Below are 19,482 nucleotides of genomic sequence, written 5' to 3' on the forward strand. Positions count from 1 at the left end.
AACTTTGCTGATGTTAGTACATTGTTTCTGAATGAAAAGTCTTGAGTATAATAAGCCTTCATAAATCATTTTGTGCATCCACTAGTGTTAAGGAGGCCAAGGGTGCCTTTAATCAAATCTGCTCTTTGTTTTTGGGAAGAGGTCCCTGGTTTCAACATGTAAGCATGACATAAGGAATTACTTTGTACATTGTCAATTTATTGCCTATATCTAAATTTTATGCCAAGATCCAACAGGACAAAGAAAGGACATGTTAGCCCACATTTCCTTTGCTCTTGGTTGGATTTATAGGTGTTCTATTCTATTTAACAAAAACTTTTTATTTAACAAACACTTCAAAAAGCAGAGCTGTATGAAACTTGCTTTTGTATTGACTATAACTAACCATATTGTGGAGGACGTTTTTTTACTATGTACCATAATGTCCCATTCATGAGAACCTAGAAGTAGTTTTTCTCATTAGCGAATGCTAGAATTTTATTTTTTTTCACATAGTGAAAAGGTGAAATTGGTCTGTCTTCCTCTTTACTTTAGCTGCTAGTAAGGTTGAAACAACGATGGTGCCCAAATTTAACAGTTAGGTGACATCTTCTTCTATGTGTGCTAAGATTACCCAGACTTCACTTTACCCTTATTTCCCACTGACTTTGATCCCTTTTACTTGTTTTTATTCTGTAGTATGTATTTTTGTCATCTTTTCAGTACTCTTTGGAATCAGAATAAATTAATTTCCATAGCTAAATAGATATGGTTGTTGATAAAATAAAAATAAAGTATTTGGCTTATATATATTAGCATAGTATTTGGCAAATTCTTTCTGCAGAGGGCCAGACGGTTAATATTTTAGGTGTTGCAGGGCAGGTGATCTCTGTTGCAACTACTCAGCTCTGCGTTGTAATGAGAAAGCAGCCATAGACAAGGCATAAGCAAATGGGTGTGACTGTGTTCCGATAAAACTTTATTTTCAAAAACAATGGCTGCATTTGACTTTCGTGTTGTAGTTTGCCTACCCCTGAACTAGTAAGTTGCTTTTAGAGACCAGACCTTGAGAACCACTAAGCAGCATCCTTTTTAAATCATAAAGAGATTTAAGTCATAAAGAGAGAACAACATACATTTCCTACTCTCAAATATAACTGTAAAGGATGTTCTTGGCTTACATGTGGGTTGTATTTTAGAAATTTGCTTGTAGGTTAGTGGCTTATAACTCAGACTCCTTTACCCATAGAAATGTTTGTAAGTGCTGTCAAGAATTCTTATTAGTTAATAAAATATTTAATTAATAATATAAAATGTTAAATGTCTGCAGTAAAATGTAAAAGAATGATAGTATTAAAACATGATAATTAGAAAAGGTGGTGATGAAAAGGAGCTCAGGGTACTTTCATAGGCTTGAGAAGAGTAAAAGTACTTTGACTACTTCTGCCTCAGATATGTGTTACTTTTCTTGTTGGAGAAGAGCAGTGGACAAAAATCAGAGTCAAATAGAATAGGATTTGAATCCTGATTTTTGACTTATTGCCTGTGTGAGCCTGGGCAGAGTACTTAACTTCTCTGGGCTTCACGGGGAAACATCTGTAAAATGGGGCTAGTAATATCTGTCATAGATCATTGTGAGAACCTGAAGCCTCGTACGACATCAGGCTCATAGTAGACGTTTAGTTAATAGTAGCTATTATGTTTATAATTAGCCTTGATTAGGATAATTTCTGGCTTATACACAAAAGGAAGAAAGTAGGAAAAGAGAAGAGTTGGGTTTTTTTTTGTTTCTTTATTTTGTTTTTGTTTTTTAAAATGAGGACTCGGACTAGGGTGCAAGCAGAGGACTTAAAAAGCAGAGAGCCCTTGAGGCCACAGTGCCTGCAGATGTTGGCAAGAGAACACATTGTAGGAGTTGAAAGCGTAGTTTTCCAAGATGATTGATGTTTTGAGCCTGGTAGCTGGAAGAAACAAAGAATCTCCTTTCTGATATTTCTAACATATTAGTTTGAAAATTAAGTTTTACATTTCATTCAGATGTGGTAGAGAGGATTTATATAGACAAGGATATCCTCCTCTTTTTTTATAATACCATATCCTTTTTTTAGTGACTTCTTTGTAGTTTGATGTCTTTGCCTTTTTTCCTTTAAGATTTTACTTTTAAGTAGTTATGTGATAGAAAATAATTGGAAAAACTTAAGCATTTTCTTGGACTAATTTGGAAACATTAAAATGATTTCACATAGTGAAATTTGTTTAAAGACAAAGGAGAAATGACAAACAGTATGAAATCTACAAAATGCATTTTCTTATGTAAGATTTTGAAAGTTGGGGAAAGGAAAACTTAGATCTAGGTTTTAGGCAAGCTAGATGATATTGGGCTAACTTTTTTTGGTCATCAGCATAATAACTTATGCTAATTTTTAACTCTTTGATAACTTCCCCACCCTTAAAATTGATGTCATTGAATATCTTACCATTTTGTTAACTCTTGAAATTTTTATTGCGTGACTACATTTGTTTCATTGTGATTATGTGGAGAGTCCTAACAGAATTGTAAAGAAATAAAAGCAGAATATAAGTAGTGTAATATTTGTTTCTTGCTTTTATCTCAGTACTATTACAGTTAGTGTTTTTGATTATCACGGGAGAGTCCATGTCAGCAGAAAATATGTTTATGGGCAAACAATTTGTTTATGTGAAATTACAATTTTATAAAATGTTCTGAGACAATAAAAATGTAAAATGGCAGTGTCCTATTTTGTATCTTTTCCTGGAATACTTGTGTGGACAACATTCAGAGACATTGAGAGCAAGATAACTACTTTGTTAAATTGGTGACAATCTGACAGCCTGGCTAATTTGATCTTCAGCCTCAGCCAGTTCATCATTGGATCTTCCTTGGCCTGGAATTAGGAGAAAAGTGTCATTCCAGGTATAAGTTGGCCAAATGCAATTGGGAATTGAATTAGGTCTGGGATCTGTCATATTTCCATATGGTTTTGAAAATATTATAAATTATAATATAATTTGGTTTTTGCATACACAAGGAAACTTAGTGATTCTGTGAAACTGGAATTTGAATGGGAAATATCTCTATTTATTTATTTAGAGACAGAGTCTTGCTCTGTTGCCCAGGCTGGAGTGCAGTGGTGTGATTATAGCTCACTGCAGCCTTGAACTCCTAGGCTCAAGTGATCGTCCCACCTCAGCCTCCTAAGCAGTTGAGATTATCAGTGCACACCACCATGCCTGGCTAATTAAAAAAGTTAATTAAAAAAGTCTTTTTTTGTAGAGACAAGGTCTCTCTGTGTTGCTCAGGCTGGTCTCGAAGTCCTAGGCTTAAGCGATCCTTCTACCTCAGCCTCCCAGAGTGCTGAGATTATAGGCATGAGCCACCATGCCCGGCCAGTATATTCTTTTTTTTAGAGATTACTCCTTCTCAGTGGGAAATATTTATTGCATCTTCCACTTGATTGGGTGTTCATTGTTTTTAAGCAAGTTTTTGTCCTTAAATGAATGCTGGAACCGTATTTCTCTTGCATAAGTTTATAAATTTGGACCATGCTAGGCTATTAGCTTAGCATTTTCTAAATTGTGTTCCACTAAAATTAATAATAACACCGAAGGTGTAGAATGCCATGTACAAATAAGTTTAGAAATGCAGCATGCATTATTTCCCTCTTAGAGAATCACAGTGTAGCTCAGTTAATCATTGGCTCTCAGTGTCTGTCAAACTGATATGTTCATGTAACTTAGTTATGTTAGTGTGTTACTCATTGAAACTTAAAATCAAGTTATATAGCAAATGTTTATATTTCTCTAGTTCATTGTTAAGTATTGAACTAAAAATCCTACTTTAGTTAATTCAAATTTGAATTGGAGGAAAATAAACATAGGTTTTGGGTTTCTTTTTTTTTTTTTTTTTAAATATTACTGTCACTGTACCTAAAGCATCCAGAGCTTTTCTATTTGTAGGCCATGAACAAATATTTTTTTTCTCTAGTCATTTTGGCAATCCTAAAAACTCTTTAGGAAATATGAGTGACTTTAGTTTTGCTTTTTGTAGTTTTTTTTTTCCCTTGTTGGGGAGATTCAGGTTCAGAAAAAGACACTATATACTAAAAAAGCTTTTGGACTAGGGATAGGCTTTTCAAAAATATGTGGCAAAGGCATCTGCAAAGGAAGGAAGCTAGTGAGTTATCCCCTGTTTAGAAAACAGACTGCATTCTTATGGTTTATACCACAACTTGATTAATGGAAAATTTTTGTTTGGCAAAATTGATTTGGAATTCTGTTTTGAATATCTGGAAGCAACATGCTGAAAATGAACTCTTGGAGTTAAATATGGAAACTTGATATCATTTATTTCTCTAGTTTGAGTCTAGCTATCTATCTTAACATTAGCATTAAAATTTAGTCTATCTTAGAAAGTATTCCCAACTACCAAAGTTGTTGGTAAGTTAAGAACATATTATATATCTACATACTGTTACATGATCAGAAAAGTAATAGAAAAATAGACTTAAATAGTTTGTCAATAAAAGAAACTGAATAGAAGTATGTAAAAAGCATGAGGTATTTCTTAATGCTCTTACTCTGCTGTTTTAACTTTTTGTTAGCCTCTTTCAGAGAGAGAAATAGGGACAGTTAACATAGGCAAGCTGAGAGAGATTCACCTTGCTTCCATGTGGCAGTTTGGGTGAAAGAAAGGATATAGAAATGGATCACTGAAGCAGTAGTTTGGGATTACTGTGGGATTTTATTTTATTGTTAATTTGGGCAGTCAAAATTTGTAAAGCCACATACCAAAATATTTTCTAAGGAAGAGTGTGGTATCTGATTTTGGAATTAGGAAGCATTTCATCTCATTCTCTAAGTCCTAGATAAATATAGCAGGTTTTAATAAATTCCATATTTAACACCCATTTATTACCTGCCTCTTACATGTCAACCCTTGTGCTGAGTACTTAGAACACTCGATTTCCCCACCCCTTATTTTCTTCTTATCTACCTTCCAGGTCCTGTTAAAGGTATTTTTCAAGTCTGCTGTACTATATACTTCAAGACGAAACAAACCCACCCTTTGGATGCTTTATTAGAATAGTAAAGATGTGGTTGAAATGCAAGCACTGCTATTCTCAGGGTCAGAAGGCCAAGGGAAGTTGGGAAATGTATCTTGTGTTAGAGTAGTTATTTCAACCTTGAATTCTATTTTTCATAGCGGAACCCCTTCAAAAGACTGTTATCTTCAAAAGATTAGGTGTATTCTAATTATCTTTAGCTTATGGATTTCTATTAAAATCTGTTTATAGTTTTTGCCTAGCACATCTCAGGGTAACACATTCCATAGGTCTGTAATTTCTGTCAGGTTTGCTTTGAGATTTATTATTGTAAAAATTGGTTAATAAGTCACTGTTAAAGTTAAATTCCTAAATGGTTTTATGAATATTGATCCTAACCTGCTCACTTCTCATCTTTCTGTTTTTTTTTTGATACTGAGTCTTGCTCTGTCACCCAGGCTGGAGTACAGTGGTGCAGTGTTGGCTCACTGCAACCTCCACCTCCTGGGTTCAAGCGATTCTCCTGCCTCAGCCTCCGGAGTAGCTGGGACTACAGGCACGAGCTATCATACCTGGCTAATTTTTTTTGTATTTTTAGTAGAGATGGGGTTTTGCCATGTTGACCAGGCTGGTCTTGAACTCCTGACCTCAGGTGACCTGCCTTCCTTGGCCTCCCAAAATGCTGGGATTACAGGCATGAGCCACCGCGCCCGGCCACTTCTCAATTTTCCAGTGTTTTTCACTTTAGCCTAATCTAGGCTGAAGAAAACGCATGCCAAGGATGCACTGGCTCAGGCTGCCCTGAGTGCTGAGATGTTAGCAGGTACGCATGTGCTGTAGGTGGAGATGACAAAGAGCCCCAGTAGGAGTCATGCCCAGTGTCCCCATAAGGGACCCACGTCCTTCTGCTATTTACGAGGTGACCTTTAAGCACTGTAAGTTAGGTGGGTCATTAAATCAATTTAGTAAGTTTCTTTGTACAAGTGAGAGGAATGGAGCTGGAAGTTTCACTCAAATTCAGATGAAGTAGGGAAAGAGAAATGGGTTTTGCATACCGTATCCTTAGTAGTAGTCACTGGCCATAGTTCATTTTTGACATCTGAGTTAAAGACTTAGATCAGTAGTTTGTAGGCTTTTTGTTGCTGGAATATGTGGATTTTTTTTTCAAGATTCTTTTTGTTCCCCTAGTTTTCCTTTCCCCTGCACTGTGTTTAAAGTCATTAAAAAAAGTAAATGGAATAAAATTTAACATTGTTGGAGAATTGTTTTGAAATTACCGTGCTACCTGCTAAAGACACTTAACATTTAATTTTTAATTTTTATGGATACATAATAGTTGTATACATTTATGAAGTATGTGTGATATTTTGATACAAGCATTTAAGAGTTTCATAAAATCCAGGTGGGAATCAGGGTACTATATAGATAATGAGAAAAACAAATACTGCTATTGCTCATGCCACTTTTCCCCAAAAGCCTGAATACTGTTAACCCAGAGTAGAAAAGCTTTCTGCATTTTGTTTGTATATTAGGTAGGTGAATCAAAAAGCATTTTCCAGGGAAAGCTCTGTCATTTTAGGTTTGTTCTTGTCTCAGCTACTTAAACATCAGTTAGGCATAACTAGTGACTTTTTAAAGTATATGAACATAACAGTAATCTAGGCATAGTCTGAATTAATTTTTTTAAGTGAAATGTAAAATAAAATTATGAAATATAATCTCCCCACCACCAAAGAGTAGTTAGACCTCCTTTAAAAGCTACATACTAAATAGATTCCTTACTATTATGTAGAGTTTAGTATTTATTTATTTATTTATTTATTTATTTTTTGAGACAGAGTCTGGCTCTGTCGCCAGGCTGGAGTGCAGTGGCGCGATCTTGGCTCACTGCATCCTCTGCCTCTTGGGTTCAAGTGATTCTCCTGCCTCAGTCTCCTAAGTAGCTGGGATTACACGTGCATGCCACCATGCCCGGCTAAAATTTTTTTTTTTTTTTTTTTTTTGAGATGGAGTCTCACTCTATCGCCCAGGCTGGAGTGCAGTGGCGCCATCTCCGCTCACTGCAAGCTCCGCCTTCTGGGTTCACGCCGTTCTCCGGCCTCAGCCTCCCGAGTAGCTGGGACTACAGGCACCCGCCACCACGCCCAGCTAATTTTTTGTATTTTAGTAGAGACTAGGTTTCACTGTGTTGCTCAGGCTGGTCTTGAACTCCTGAGCTCAGACAATCCACCTGCCTCAGCCTCCCAAACTGCTAGGATTACAGGTTTGAGCCATTGTGCCCCGCAATTTTTGTATTTTCAGCAGGGACAGGATTTCTCCATGTTGGCTATGCTGTTCTGGAACTCCTGACCTCATGTGATCCTCCCACTTCAGCTTCCTAAAGTACCAGGATTATAGGCGTGAGCCACCGTGCCTGGCTGTCAAAGTGATTTAGGAAGAAAATGTGGTTAGTGTACATTAGGAAACTTCTGCTTGTGAGGCTATTGCAAAAACAGACCATCAATCCAGAGTATTTTTTTTTAATGATAGTTAATTTTATCGTATGTTTTTATTTTACTTTTTTAGAGACAGGGTCTCGCTATGTTGTTCAATCTAGTCTTGAACTCCTGACCTCAAGCGATCCTCCTGCCTTGACCTCCCAACGTGATGGGGTTACAGGCGGGAGCTACTGTGCGCAGCCCCAATCCAGAGTATTTTTAAAGTGCAAGTTTTTAATAAGCAGACCATCTTTACATTTGATGGTTATAATGGTATTTGTGTTGCCCTTTGAGAAATAAAGCTGGCATGTGAAAATGGCTTTTCAAGAAGCAAAGGTTAGAAATTATTAAGATTATTTGGATAAGCTATTTGCCACTATTGAGACATTAATCTTGGTGAATGACTAGGCTCATGTTTATAATATATATGTAACATTTAAATGTTGCCAAATCTCTCACTAAAAAAGACATGGCAATTGTGCATTATGTTGTCATTTCAAAGATAGTTTAGGACAATTTGTACTTTGGAGACTGATCTTTGTCTAACTTTTAATTATTTCTTCCTAAAATTTTAATCTGAGTTGTGAAACCGTTTTTCCAATTATGTTATGTCAAAGTCTTGGTGTAATGTATCAGTAAGGTTACATTTTTTTTTTCTTTTGGTTAAGTTTTCTTTTTTAGGTATATGTATGTTTCAGTCAATAGAAAAGTAATACGCACTAACTACATATAGAGTGAGCCAACCCAGTGCTCAGAGTTTATGTTACTATGGATTTCATCTTGTGCTGGTATTGTGCTACTTTTTTTCCCCTGGTATGTCAGAACTTGAACAGTCATTTGTTTTGACATTGTGCCCTACTTACGGTATAATTTAACGGAGGCTAACCTGGATTTTTTGGAAATGACATTTGAATGGCATTGTACTGCATTTTAATAAGGACTTAGCAGTGTTTTACATTAATATTTTCGAAAAGATTTTTGTTTATAGTAAGTTGACTTAAAGATACTGTAGTTTCATTGTGCTTTATCACACAAGAAAAGATTTAACCTTTTACAGTTTTTGATCTTCTCTTTCTATAATGGGATGGGTATTAGTAGTAGGAAGAGAAAGTGATTATCATCTGATAAAACCTATGAAGAATTTATCATGTCTTTTTCACGCAGATTCAAATTTCTCTTGACTGAAGAGTTAAGTTCTAAATGTTAATCTGTATTTTAAAAATGTTAATAATTTCTAGTATGTCCTAGCCTGATAAAAAGTTTTTTTTTTAAACATGGATTTATACTAATGTTATTTTGTTTTGTTTTGTTTTTTGATATGGGGGAAATAGTCAATGGGTATTTGCATTGTTTTGTTTTTAAGAATTTCAGCTCTAGCATATACAATTCTCATACAAAAATATGTAATATAGTTAAGAATTTTAATGTTATTTAAAAATTGTAATGTTCTGTTTCTTTCTAAATGTGTTTTTTGTTTCCATTTAGATCTCGAATACCTGATGCATGCAAAACAGCAGCTAGTAACCACAGCTAAACGTTGGGATTCTTCCTCTAAGACTATTATAGATTTTGAACCTAATGAAACTACTGATTTGGAGAAGAGCCTTCTTATCAGATACCAAATTCCCCTCTCTGCTGACCAGCTATTTACCCAGTCCGTTTTAGACAAATCATTGACCAAGAGCAACTATCAGTCACGGTTACATGACCTTCTTTATATTGAGGAGATAGCCCAGTATAAAGAAATCAGCAAGTAAGTTACTTTAGAAACACTTTAAAACAAAAAATCTCCCCTTTGGATGGTATTTCTAATCTTTAAAATGAAAGTGTGCCTAAGTGAAGACAGGTAGTGAATGGTTGTTATTCAATAACTGTATTCTATCTTTAAAGGAAATACGAGCTTCTTAAGGCAAGAACTGTCTCATGCTCACCATGGCATCCCTGTTATTTAGCACATAGTTCATTTCTATAAGACCTTATTAAACATCTATTAGGGGACAAGCTCTTTGCCAGATGCCGGGAGTATAAATCCGTGGTGCCTGCTCTTAAGAAGCTTTCAGTCAATGGTAGTCATAGCAAGCACTGAATGAGTATTTGTTGAACAGATATACAACAACTGAAAGAGACCACATATTTTGAAAAGTTGTTTTAAGAATGAAATTATTTAGATTTTCAGGAAAACGGGTTGATAAAACAGCTTTATAGCAGTTTATAAATACGTTAACATATTTTACATTTTATCCATATGCCACAGGTTAAGACCAAGTGCTTAAATCAAAAGCTTATTTGAATTATTTTAGGAAAAATAATCTCAGAAAAGAAAGTTAGAGTGAGGGAAGATTAGTGAAATAGTTGTATTTGGTAGTAGCTTTCTATTAATATATTTTAGATAAACTGGAGACAAGCCTTAAAAACTGAACCACAATTATGAGACCTGAATACATTTTTATAAGTAGTTTTACTTTTAAATACAGCTGAACCAGCATATTTTTCTTCTCCAGGATGCCTTATGGTTCCTTATCATTAGTAGTATTAATAAATACTGAACACTCATTAAAAGTATATTCAGAAAGGAAAAGAAAGTGAAAACTTATAGATATTTTGGTTACCCTATTTATAGATTAGTTATGATCTAACTTTTGAAAATACCTAATTTCAAGTTAAATACATGTAAAATTTACAAAGTCAGATGGAATCTATTTTTCATTACTCTAAGACTTTAAATCCTGGCCCATTGATGGTCTCTCAAAAGGCTTTTTTTTTATCAATTGTGTCTGTAGGCTGTTAAATAAGAAGGACAGTGGGTTATATCATCTATATTATTTATATTATCATGGATTCCTTTTTCTTAGGAAAGAACACCATGATAAATCATAAATATTGGGATTAAATATAATTTAAAAGCTTACCAGAATCCTGGAGACTATTTTTGAGTATCATAGTAGGAATTCAGAAAAAATTATATATTAACTTTTATTTGTTTAATATTTTATTAAGGTTTATAAATCATTCCATTACTTTAGAATGTGCACGTGAAGCCTAAAAAGCTTAGTATTATTATATTCAAAATAATCTTTTAAAAGTGGAAACTTGTCTGAATGGAAAAAAGGAGAAACCCTACAAAATTGTAGAGGTTAAATACTGATCAAGTAACTAAGGCTGGGCGTGGCGGCTCACACCTGTAATTGTAGCACTTTGGGAGGCTGAGGTGGATGGATTGCTTGGGCTCAAGAGTTTGAGACCAGCCTGGGCAACATAGTGAGACCTCATCTCTACAAAAAAGTTAAATAATCAGGCATGATGTGTGTCAGTTTGAGGTCTGAGGTGGGAGAATCGCTTGAGCCCAGGAGGTCTAGGCTTCAGTGAGCTATGATTACATCACTGCCTGGGTGAGAGAAAGAGAGACCTGTTTCAAAAAAAAAAAAAAGAGAAACTGAATAGTTGAAAGTGCACTCTATGAGTACCTTGCAAAGGCTTTCAAAACCAGTATGAGAGGGCCTTAAAAATATTAGCACTGATGGCAAACTAAGTTGGTGTGATCTTTTTAAAAAAAATTATTACTATTTTGAGACAGGGTCTCACTCTGTCACTGAGGCTGGAATGCAGTGGCATGGTTTTGGCTCACTGCAGCCTCAACCTCCCGGGCTGGGGTGATCCTCTCCAGCCTAATTGGAGACGCTGAGTGGCTGAGACTGCAGGTGTGCATCACCATATCAGCTTCATTTTGTATTTTTTGTAGAGATGGGATTTTGCCACATTGCCCAGGGAAGATCTGGAACTCCTGGGCTCAAGTGATCCACCCGCTCTGGCCTCCCAAGGTGCTGGGATTACAGGCATGAGCCACCGCCCCTGGCCCAGTTTGTGTGATCTATCTGGAGAGCTGTTTGGCAGTTTGTATCAAGGACCTTAAATTTGAATCTTTTGGAGTGGAAATTCCACTTATGGGGGATCATAAGCAATAATCAGAGTCGAAGATGTCTGGACACATGTCTTGCAAAGAGTAGTGAAGAATAAGTTAATTATGATATAGCTATATGATTGAATGTTATACAACTTGAAATTATGTTCTTGAAGAATTTTTAATGCAGTGATGATGCTCATGATATAATATTAGGGAAGAAAATATGCTAGTTATAATACCTTATTGCCATTCTAATTTTTTATAGATGCCTATACACATACGTGTATGTATTTGTGTATAAAAATGTTGGAAAGAATTAAAGCAAAATGTTCTGGTTGGTGGACTAACAGGTGATTTTTATGTTGTAATAGTTTTCTCTACTTTTGAAATGTTCTATAATGACCATATATTGCTCCTATAATTAAAAAAATTTAAAGGAAAGTGGTACATCATTAGTGGCAACACTTGCTGCTCATGGTGTAAAAAGGCCCTTAGGTATGAAAAGAAGAGATTGTGGTACGGCAGTGGTAAGATAGTGTAGAGTGTTTTTATAGGAACTTCTGAGCTTTCTGTTTTTTTAATCTTTAAAGTTATATCATATTTATTGACTCAAATAGGGATATTTACAAAATGTAAATCAGCTGGATCAGTATTGCTGTGTTCTGTACACAACTACACAAGAGTTTTGAAGGATCTTCAAGATATAACTGATAATTTATTGCGACCTGCCTAACATGTGACAAGTAGTTACTGTGCTAGAGAATTCTGGAATTTCTGGTGATACTCTCACCTAAAGGTAACCCTGGATATGAAGGCTGGTAAATTAAATTTCTGAATTTGGCAGGCCTATAAATGTTAGTGAAGTGTGGTGCAGAATTGGTACACATACAAAGAAACAGATCCTATAATAATTAGAGTTCTCAGAATGCATCTATAAGCAAGTAAACATAGATTGTGAAGATTTTCAAAAGTCTGTGACAGAGTTTCCTATGTTGCTTAAAAGAGTATTTTGTTTTCTTCTTCACTCTTTAAACTTAATATTTATATGCATTTTAATGTTGCCTTGAATTTAATTTACATTTGATTGTTAATTCTTTAAGTATAAATAAAATAACTAAGATATATTTTTAAAAATTTTGGGGGAGGTGTCTATGCAGCTACTAAGCTATGGTGTAGTGCAGGGCTCAGTAACTTTTTCTGTAAAGGGTCAGGTAATAAATATTTTAGGCTTTGAGAATTTCATACAGGCCTGGTTGCATTTCTTCTTCTTTTTTTGTTTTTGTAAAATCCACTGTCAGTTAAGGGCTATACGGAAACAGTCTGAAGGTTGGCTTTGGGCACATCTTTGGGCTGTGCTCTAGTGTGTGTGACTGGGCCATTTTGCTTGTCTGTTCAATCAATACCAGTCATCAGAGCAAACCCAAATCACCATTAGAATCATGAAGAATGTTTTGTTGTGGTTTGAGACCCAATTTAAAGGTAGGAGACAGTGGTATGCTTATATAGACTCATCTCTCTAAATGACTTGGACATGTATTGACAATAATAAGTGTGTTCTGAACACATTGAAGTTTGCCTCTTTGTGACATCATGGTCAGATCTGCTGCCACACAATTAGTAGGATATTTCCCAAGGTCCCGAGAATGTATGAGTCCTCTGTGAACTTTGACAGTTTAAGCAGAATATTTCTTTTTTTCTTTTCTTTTCTTTTTTTCTTTTAAATGGAGTTTCGTTCTTGTTGCCCGGGCTGGAGTGCAGTGGTGCAATCTCACTCACCAGAACCTCCACCTCCTGGGTTCAAGCGATTCTCCTGCCTCAGCCTTCTGAGTAGCTGGGATTACAGACAAGTGTCACCATGCCCAGCTAATTTTGTATTTTTGGTAGAGATGGGGTTTCACCATGTTGGCCAGGCTGGTCTTGAACTCCTGACCTCAGGTGATCTGCCCGTCTTGGCCTACCAAAGTGCTGGGATTACAGGCGCGAGCTACCACGCCTGGCCAAAGCAGAATATTTCTAATCATGAAAGTAGTATCAAGGGGCTTCATACTAGTTTCTTACATTTTGATGGTAAGGGTTGCAAGGGACTGAGGCAGGAGGATCACTTGAACCCATGAATTTGAGGCTGCAGTGAGCTGTGATTGCACCACTGCGTTCCAGCCTGGGCAACAGAGCAAGATCCCATCAGACTGTGCCTTTTACGTGGTCATTTTAGCATTTCTTCCTAGAAAGTAGATTGAAAAAAGGCTCTCAAGATTAGATAAAATATTTTGGTTTGAGACTGGATTTAATAATCTAGCTTTTTTTTTTTTTTTTTTAAAGGATGATTTTTTTCAAAGCAGTCCAGAAATTTCTTCTTAGGTTGTTTTAGTGTGAGATGTGTGTACGTGATAAAGATAATACTACATTTCATTTAAGTTTTAGAAAATGCTTCTCTTTTGAGATTTGTTTGTTTTACTTCTCTTATCCTCAGTCACATGTTGGTGTGTGTTCAATAATGATTCTACTTTGAAGTGAAATCTGTTTGATTTTAAGAGATACATTTTCAAAGGAAATGTGCTTTAGCTGAAGCTATTGTGTCCATTAAACTGTGCATGCCTCATTGGGTCATTGTGCCTGGCTTCTCAGTGCTAACAGCTGGCATGACAGGCCTAGTGTGGGGTGCACATTTCATCGTTAGATGGGTGTGGGGTGCACATTTCATCGTTAGATGGGTGCTGCTTCTGTTGGTGACAGGCCTAGTGTGGGGTGCACATTTCATCGTTAGATGGGTGTGGGGTGCACATTTCATCGTTAGATGGGTGCTGCTTCTGTTGGTGACACCTCAGTTCTGTCGCTCTGCTTTAGTAAACTCAGGGATTGTTTTATTACTTTGTTAGATTTTTATTGTTCATATAGTCAGAAATCACATGAAATGAAAACCCTATATAGGTCTGAAATTTTTTGCAAGTTGCACTCAAGAGATGGAATTGTTACTAAGGTTGATAGAGCCATATTTCTCATTAGCATGGAAGTATCTTTTTCAATCTATTGAGTGTTCAGTTGGCTGTAATTCTGCCATTCCCTAAAAGGTTAGGGATTATGTAAACTTTAAGGATGATTTTAAAATGTAGCATGCAACAATGGAAAGATGGTTTTTCTTCTTATTAAGAAATATCTTTCTTAATTGTAGGATATATTTTCTAGTTTAGGTATTTCTGAGTTACTAAATTTCAAAAAGTACATATTTTAATATTTAAGATTACTAACATAATTTTAGTTTTAGCCTGTTAATATTTTATACAAATTAATTATTAGTATAGCTATAACCTTTACTAGAAAGTCTATAATGTCTGCATCTTGAACATGTGATGAATTTTCTGTGGGAAAAGCTGCATTTCTTAGGACTTTTATTTTATTTTATTTCTTAGCACTTCTGGTGCCTCTGCCTCAAGAATTTTGTTGCAAGACACAACCAATGTCACAAGAGGATTCTCTTGTTGCTCTAAACTGTGAGATTAACTTTTCATGCCTGCTAAATTGTGATCAAGTGTTTTGGGATGGTGATTCTCAAATAGACATGAGTGAAACTTTAATATATGGCCTAAGGCCTGGGCGCAGTGGCTCACACCTATAATCTTAGCACTTCGGGAGGCCCAGGTGGGCAGGTCTTTTGAGCCCAGGAGTTTGAGACCAGCCTCGGCAACATGGCGAGACCCCATCTCTACAAAAAATACAAAAATTAGCTGGGCGTGATGGTGTGCACCTGTGGTCCTTGCTACTCAGGAGGCTGAGGTGGGAGGATCGCTTGAGCTCAGGAGGTCAAGGCTGCAGCGAGCCAAGATTGTGCTACTGCACTCCAGCCTGGGTGACAGTGAGACCCTGTCTCGAAAAACAAAACAAAACAAAAAACTATTAAAAAATATATATGGCCTAAGATAGTTGAGAAATATATGACAGGATTTCAAGAATATGTTAGGAAATAATATAAAGTGGCTAAAGTGGGAATATGGTGCTTGGGAAAAAATCAGATTATTAGAAAAACATAAAATTAATTCAATGAACAAAATTTATGGAATATTGAAGGTGTTAGGTTCTATGCTAGTCACTGCTGATTTCTAAGGCAAGCAAAATATGTTTCCTTGTCCCCCAAAAGTTTGTAATCCAGTAGTGGAGGCAGATTCATAAATACAGGGTTATAATATGTGCTCAGCACTGCACTGGAGGAATGCACAAGGGCCCCACGGAAGAGGCACTTTCTGACCTTAGTGGAGAAAAGGAGGGTAGTCAAGGAGGGGCTGACATCTGCTTTCTCGAGCAGATGGAATGTAAGTTGAACTTTGAAAAACAGGTAAGATTTGTCAGGTTTAGAAGTAAGACAAGGCTGGGCATGGTGGCTCACACCTGTAGTCCCAGCACTTTGGGAGGCCGAGGTGGGTGGACCACCTGAGTTCAGGAGTTCGAGACCAGCCTGGCAAACATGGTGAAACCCTGTCTCTGCTAAAAATACAAAAAATTAGCCTGGTGTGGTGGTGGGCACCTGTAATCCCAGCTACTCGGGAGGCTGAAGCAGGAGAATCGCTTGAACCCGGGAGGTGGAGGTTGCAGTGAGCCAAGATGGGGCCATTGAACTCCAGCTGGGGCATCAAGAGTGAAACTCCGTCTCAAAAAAAAAAAAAAAAAAAAAAAAAAAGGAGGAGGACAAAAGTATTTGGTTAAAGGACACACAGGATGTGAGAATAAGAGCATAGAGTTTTGGGGAGCTGCCAGTTGATTATTATAGTTGCAATGGAGGGTGCTTGTGTGGTGGGGACAGGGTAAATGAGAGAGAAACTCTGTCCTCAGAGCTATAGAAAGCTACTTACCAGATTTGCATTTTTCAGAGATCCTCTGATGGGGGTGTGGAGAACAGATTTGAGACAGGAAGTCATGTTAGAAGTCTATTATAGTAATCCAAGTTAAAAATGTTGGGATGCAGATGAATTAGGAAGGAGGGGAACTAACAGGGCTATGAGGAAGTAGCAGGGCATAGTGATTCTGTGATGTGTGAATGAAGGTTGGTGAGAGAGGCAGGGTCAAGGATGACTTGATTTTTGGTTGGCTTGGATACCTACGTGGATGACAGTGCCATTTTCTAAGTTGTTAATACATGGGAAGATTGGGTTGGGTCACACTGGGGAGGTCGGGTAGTCAGTTTTGCATATACTGAGTTTAAAGGGCATATAATCAAAAGTGTCCATTTGACAGTTGGATTTACAGCCCTGAGCTGGGAGATCTGGGAGAAGGTGACCTATCAAGAACTTACAGAGTAGAAGGAAGGCAGGCTGGAGCTTATAGAAAATAGTTGGTGCTTAGATGGGAGATGGAGAGCAGCTAGGAGAGGTAGGAAGAAAACTAGGAGAGTATTACCATACAGAAGTCCTTGGAAGAGGGAGTTCAAAGGTAGAAGACATTGATTGTATAGTGAAAAAAAAAAGAAAACTGTACATCATCTTAGCAAAAAGATTCTTTTTACTATGATTCTTTGTGAATCAAGAATTTCTTGCACTATAAGTAATCTCCTCCCTCTGAGAAAGTTTTAATGACCCCTAAACTCTGCATATTATATAGGTAGTAAAAGGAAAGTAAAATTTTAACTTCATTTGAGAAAGCATGAAATAAGTAAGGGTTCCTGCTCTTTTTTTTTTTTTTTTTGAGATGGAGTCTCACTCTGTCACTGAGGCTGGAGTGTGGTGTCGCTATCTCAGGTCATTGCAGCCTCCACCTCCTGGGTTCAAGTGATTCTCCTTCCTCAGCCTCCCTTGTAGCTATGGACTACAGGCCGGGCCATCACGCCCAGGTAATTTTTGTGTTTTTAGTAGAGACAGGGTTTCACCATGTTGGCTAGGCTGGTCTTGAACTCCTGACCTCAAGTGATCTTCCCGCCTCGGCCTCCCAAAGTGCTGGGATTACAGGTGTGAGCCCCCATGCCTGGCCTCCTGTTCTATTTATTTATTTATTTAGTTTAGAGACAAAATCTCGCTCTGTTGCCTAGGCTGGAGTGCAATGGCACGATCTCAGCTCACTGCAACCTCCGCCTCCTGGGTTCAAGCAATTCTTTTGCCTCAGCCTCCCAAGTAGCCGGGATTACAGGCATGTGCTACCACGCCCAGCTAATTTTTGTATTTTTAGTAGAGACGGGGTTTCACCAGGTTGGCCAGAATGGTCACTCCACATAGACTTCAAAGGATGTATTGGATAGTCTGAGGGCCCAGGCGGAGACTTGGTGCAGAGGCAGAGCCACTGTGCAGAGTCCCCACTAGGACAGTTCTTAATGGAGCCCTGGGAGTGGGCTAGATCCTGAGACTCCAGAACTGAAGGGTCAGCATTATGCAGCTCTCATCTGGGAAAGCTATATAAGACTTTCAATCTATGAGAGCTTCTTGGGGGACTGAGCCCAGCAAAGCCAAAGAAGCCAGGCTGCCTGAGGCCTTGGGGGCCCAACTGCTGTTCCAGTGTGTCAGGATGCAGGATGTGGAAGCAAAGGAGATTATTCTTCAGCTTTAAGACTTAATGTTGTTTTCCCTTTTGGATTTTGGACTTACTTGGAACCACTTATTCCTTTCTTCTTGCCTAGTTTTCCCTTTGGGAATGGGAATGTTTATCCTGTGCTTGTCCCACCATTGTATTTTGGAAGCATGTAACTCATTAATTTCACAGGCACAACTGGAGAGGAATTTGAATCAGGATGAATTGTGCCTTGAGTCTTATCCGTATCTGATTTAGTTCACACTCTGGACTTGGACTTTAGAGTTGATCCTGGAAAGAGTTAAAACTTTTAGGGGCTATTGGGATGGAGTGAATGTATTTTGTATGTGAGAAGAAACATGCATTTGGAGGCTATGGGCAGAATGCTGTAGTTTGAATGTCCCCTCCAAAACTAATGTTGAAATGTAGTTGCCATTGGGACAGTATTAAGAGGTGGGACTCTTAAAAGGTGATTAGACCATGAGGATTCCACCCTCATGAGTGGATAATGTGATTATAGAGGAATGGGCTCCTTGTCATGAGAGTGGGCTGTTAGAAGAGTGAATTCAGTCCTCTCTTGCCATTGCTTTGCTCACACTTTCGTGCCCTTCTGCCTTCCACCATGGGATGATGCAGCCTGAAGACCATCACCATATGCCAGCCCCTTGATCTTAGACTTTCTGGTCTCCAGAGCTGTAAGAAATAAATCTCTGTTCTTTATAAATTACCCAGTCTCAGGTATTCTGTTACAGCAACACAAAACAGACTAAGACAAACCTAAGAAAAAGGAGAAAATGTTGCCACCATTTCTTACCATGTTGTCTTACCTCTTACAGCACCATTTCAGAACAGCAAAGGAGAACTGTTAATTAGTTTACATCTTTCTTTCACTTCATATTTCTCTCTTTTTTTTTTTTTTAATTTGGGGACAGAGTCTCACTCTGTTGCCCAGGCTGGAGTGCAGTGGCATGATAATTGGCTCACTGCAACCTCCACCTCCTGGGTTCAAGTGATTTTCCTGCCTCAGCCTCCCGAGTAGCTGGGATTACAAGTGCCCGCCACCACACTTGGCTAATTTTTGTATTTTTAGTAGATGCAGGGTTTCACCATGTTGGCCAGGCTGGTCTTGAACTGCCAACCTCAGGTGATCTGCCCGCCTCAGCCTCCCATAGTGCTAGGATTACAGGCGTGAGCCACCATGTCCGGCTCCATATTTCTTGACTGTGTAAATTAATCTTGATTCTCTGTGCTGCCTTTACACATACTCTCTCATACTCACGTGCACACATGGAAGTGTGAGGGAGTATACCAACCATTGTCTGATAACATAGGCCTTAACTGCTCTTGCCATAATTCCTGCATGAGACCTGCCTCCATGTAGCCATGAGTGAAAATTTATTTTAAATGTTATTCATTAATGTTATTGAAAGAGATATTTTATGGCTAGAATCTGCTGGTAAGATCTACTTGGAAAGCAATTGGTTTAAAGTCCATTGTAATTTTCAGTGCAATGTGTTTCCTTCTGGTTCCAGGTGATTTTAAAGTCTTTATTGTCCCAGTGGTGTGTTCAGACTTTTAT

General features: G+C 37.6%; 1 protein-coding gene across 9 annotated transcripts in view; it reads left to right on the top strand.

Annotated features, from left to right (window-relative positions):
• Nucleotides 1–19,482, top strand: part of HELZ (helicase with zinc finger) — a 176,186-nt gene that overhangs the window by 59,137 nt on the left and 97,567 nt on the right. For all 9 annotated transcript variants that reach the window (XM_055387014.2, XM_055387017.2, XM_055387013.2 and 6 more), the window contains one exon: nucleotides 9,005–9,272. In XM_055387014.2, coding sequence (XP_055242989.2) covers nucleotides 9,005–9,272 — 268 coding nt within the window. The remainder of the gene's footprint in view (nucleotides 1–9,004; nucleotides 9,273–19,482) is intronic.

Source organism: Gorilla gorilla, chromosome 4 (genome assembly GCF_029281585.2).
Source record: "Gorilla gorilla gorilla isolate KB3781 chromosome 4, NHGRI_mGorGor1-v2.1_pri, whole genome shotgun sequence".
In the NCBI taxonomy this organism is placed as follows: domain Eukaryota; kingdom Metazoa; phylum Chordata; class Mammalia; order Primates; family Hominidae; genus Gorilla; species Gorilla gorilla.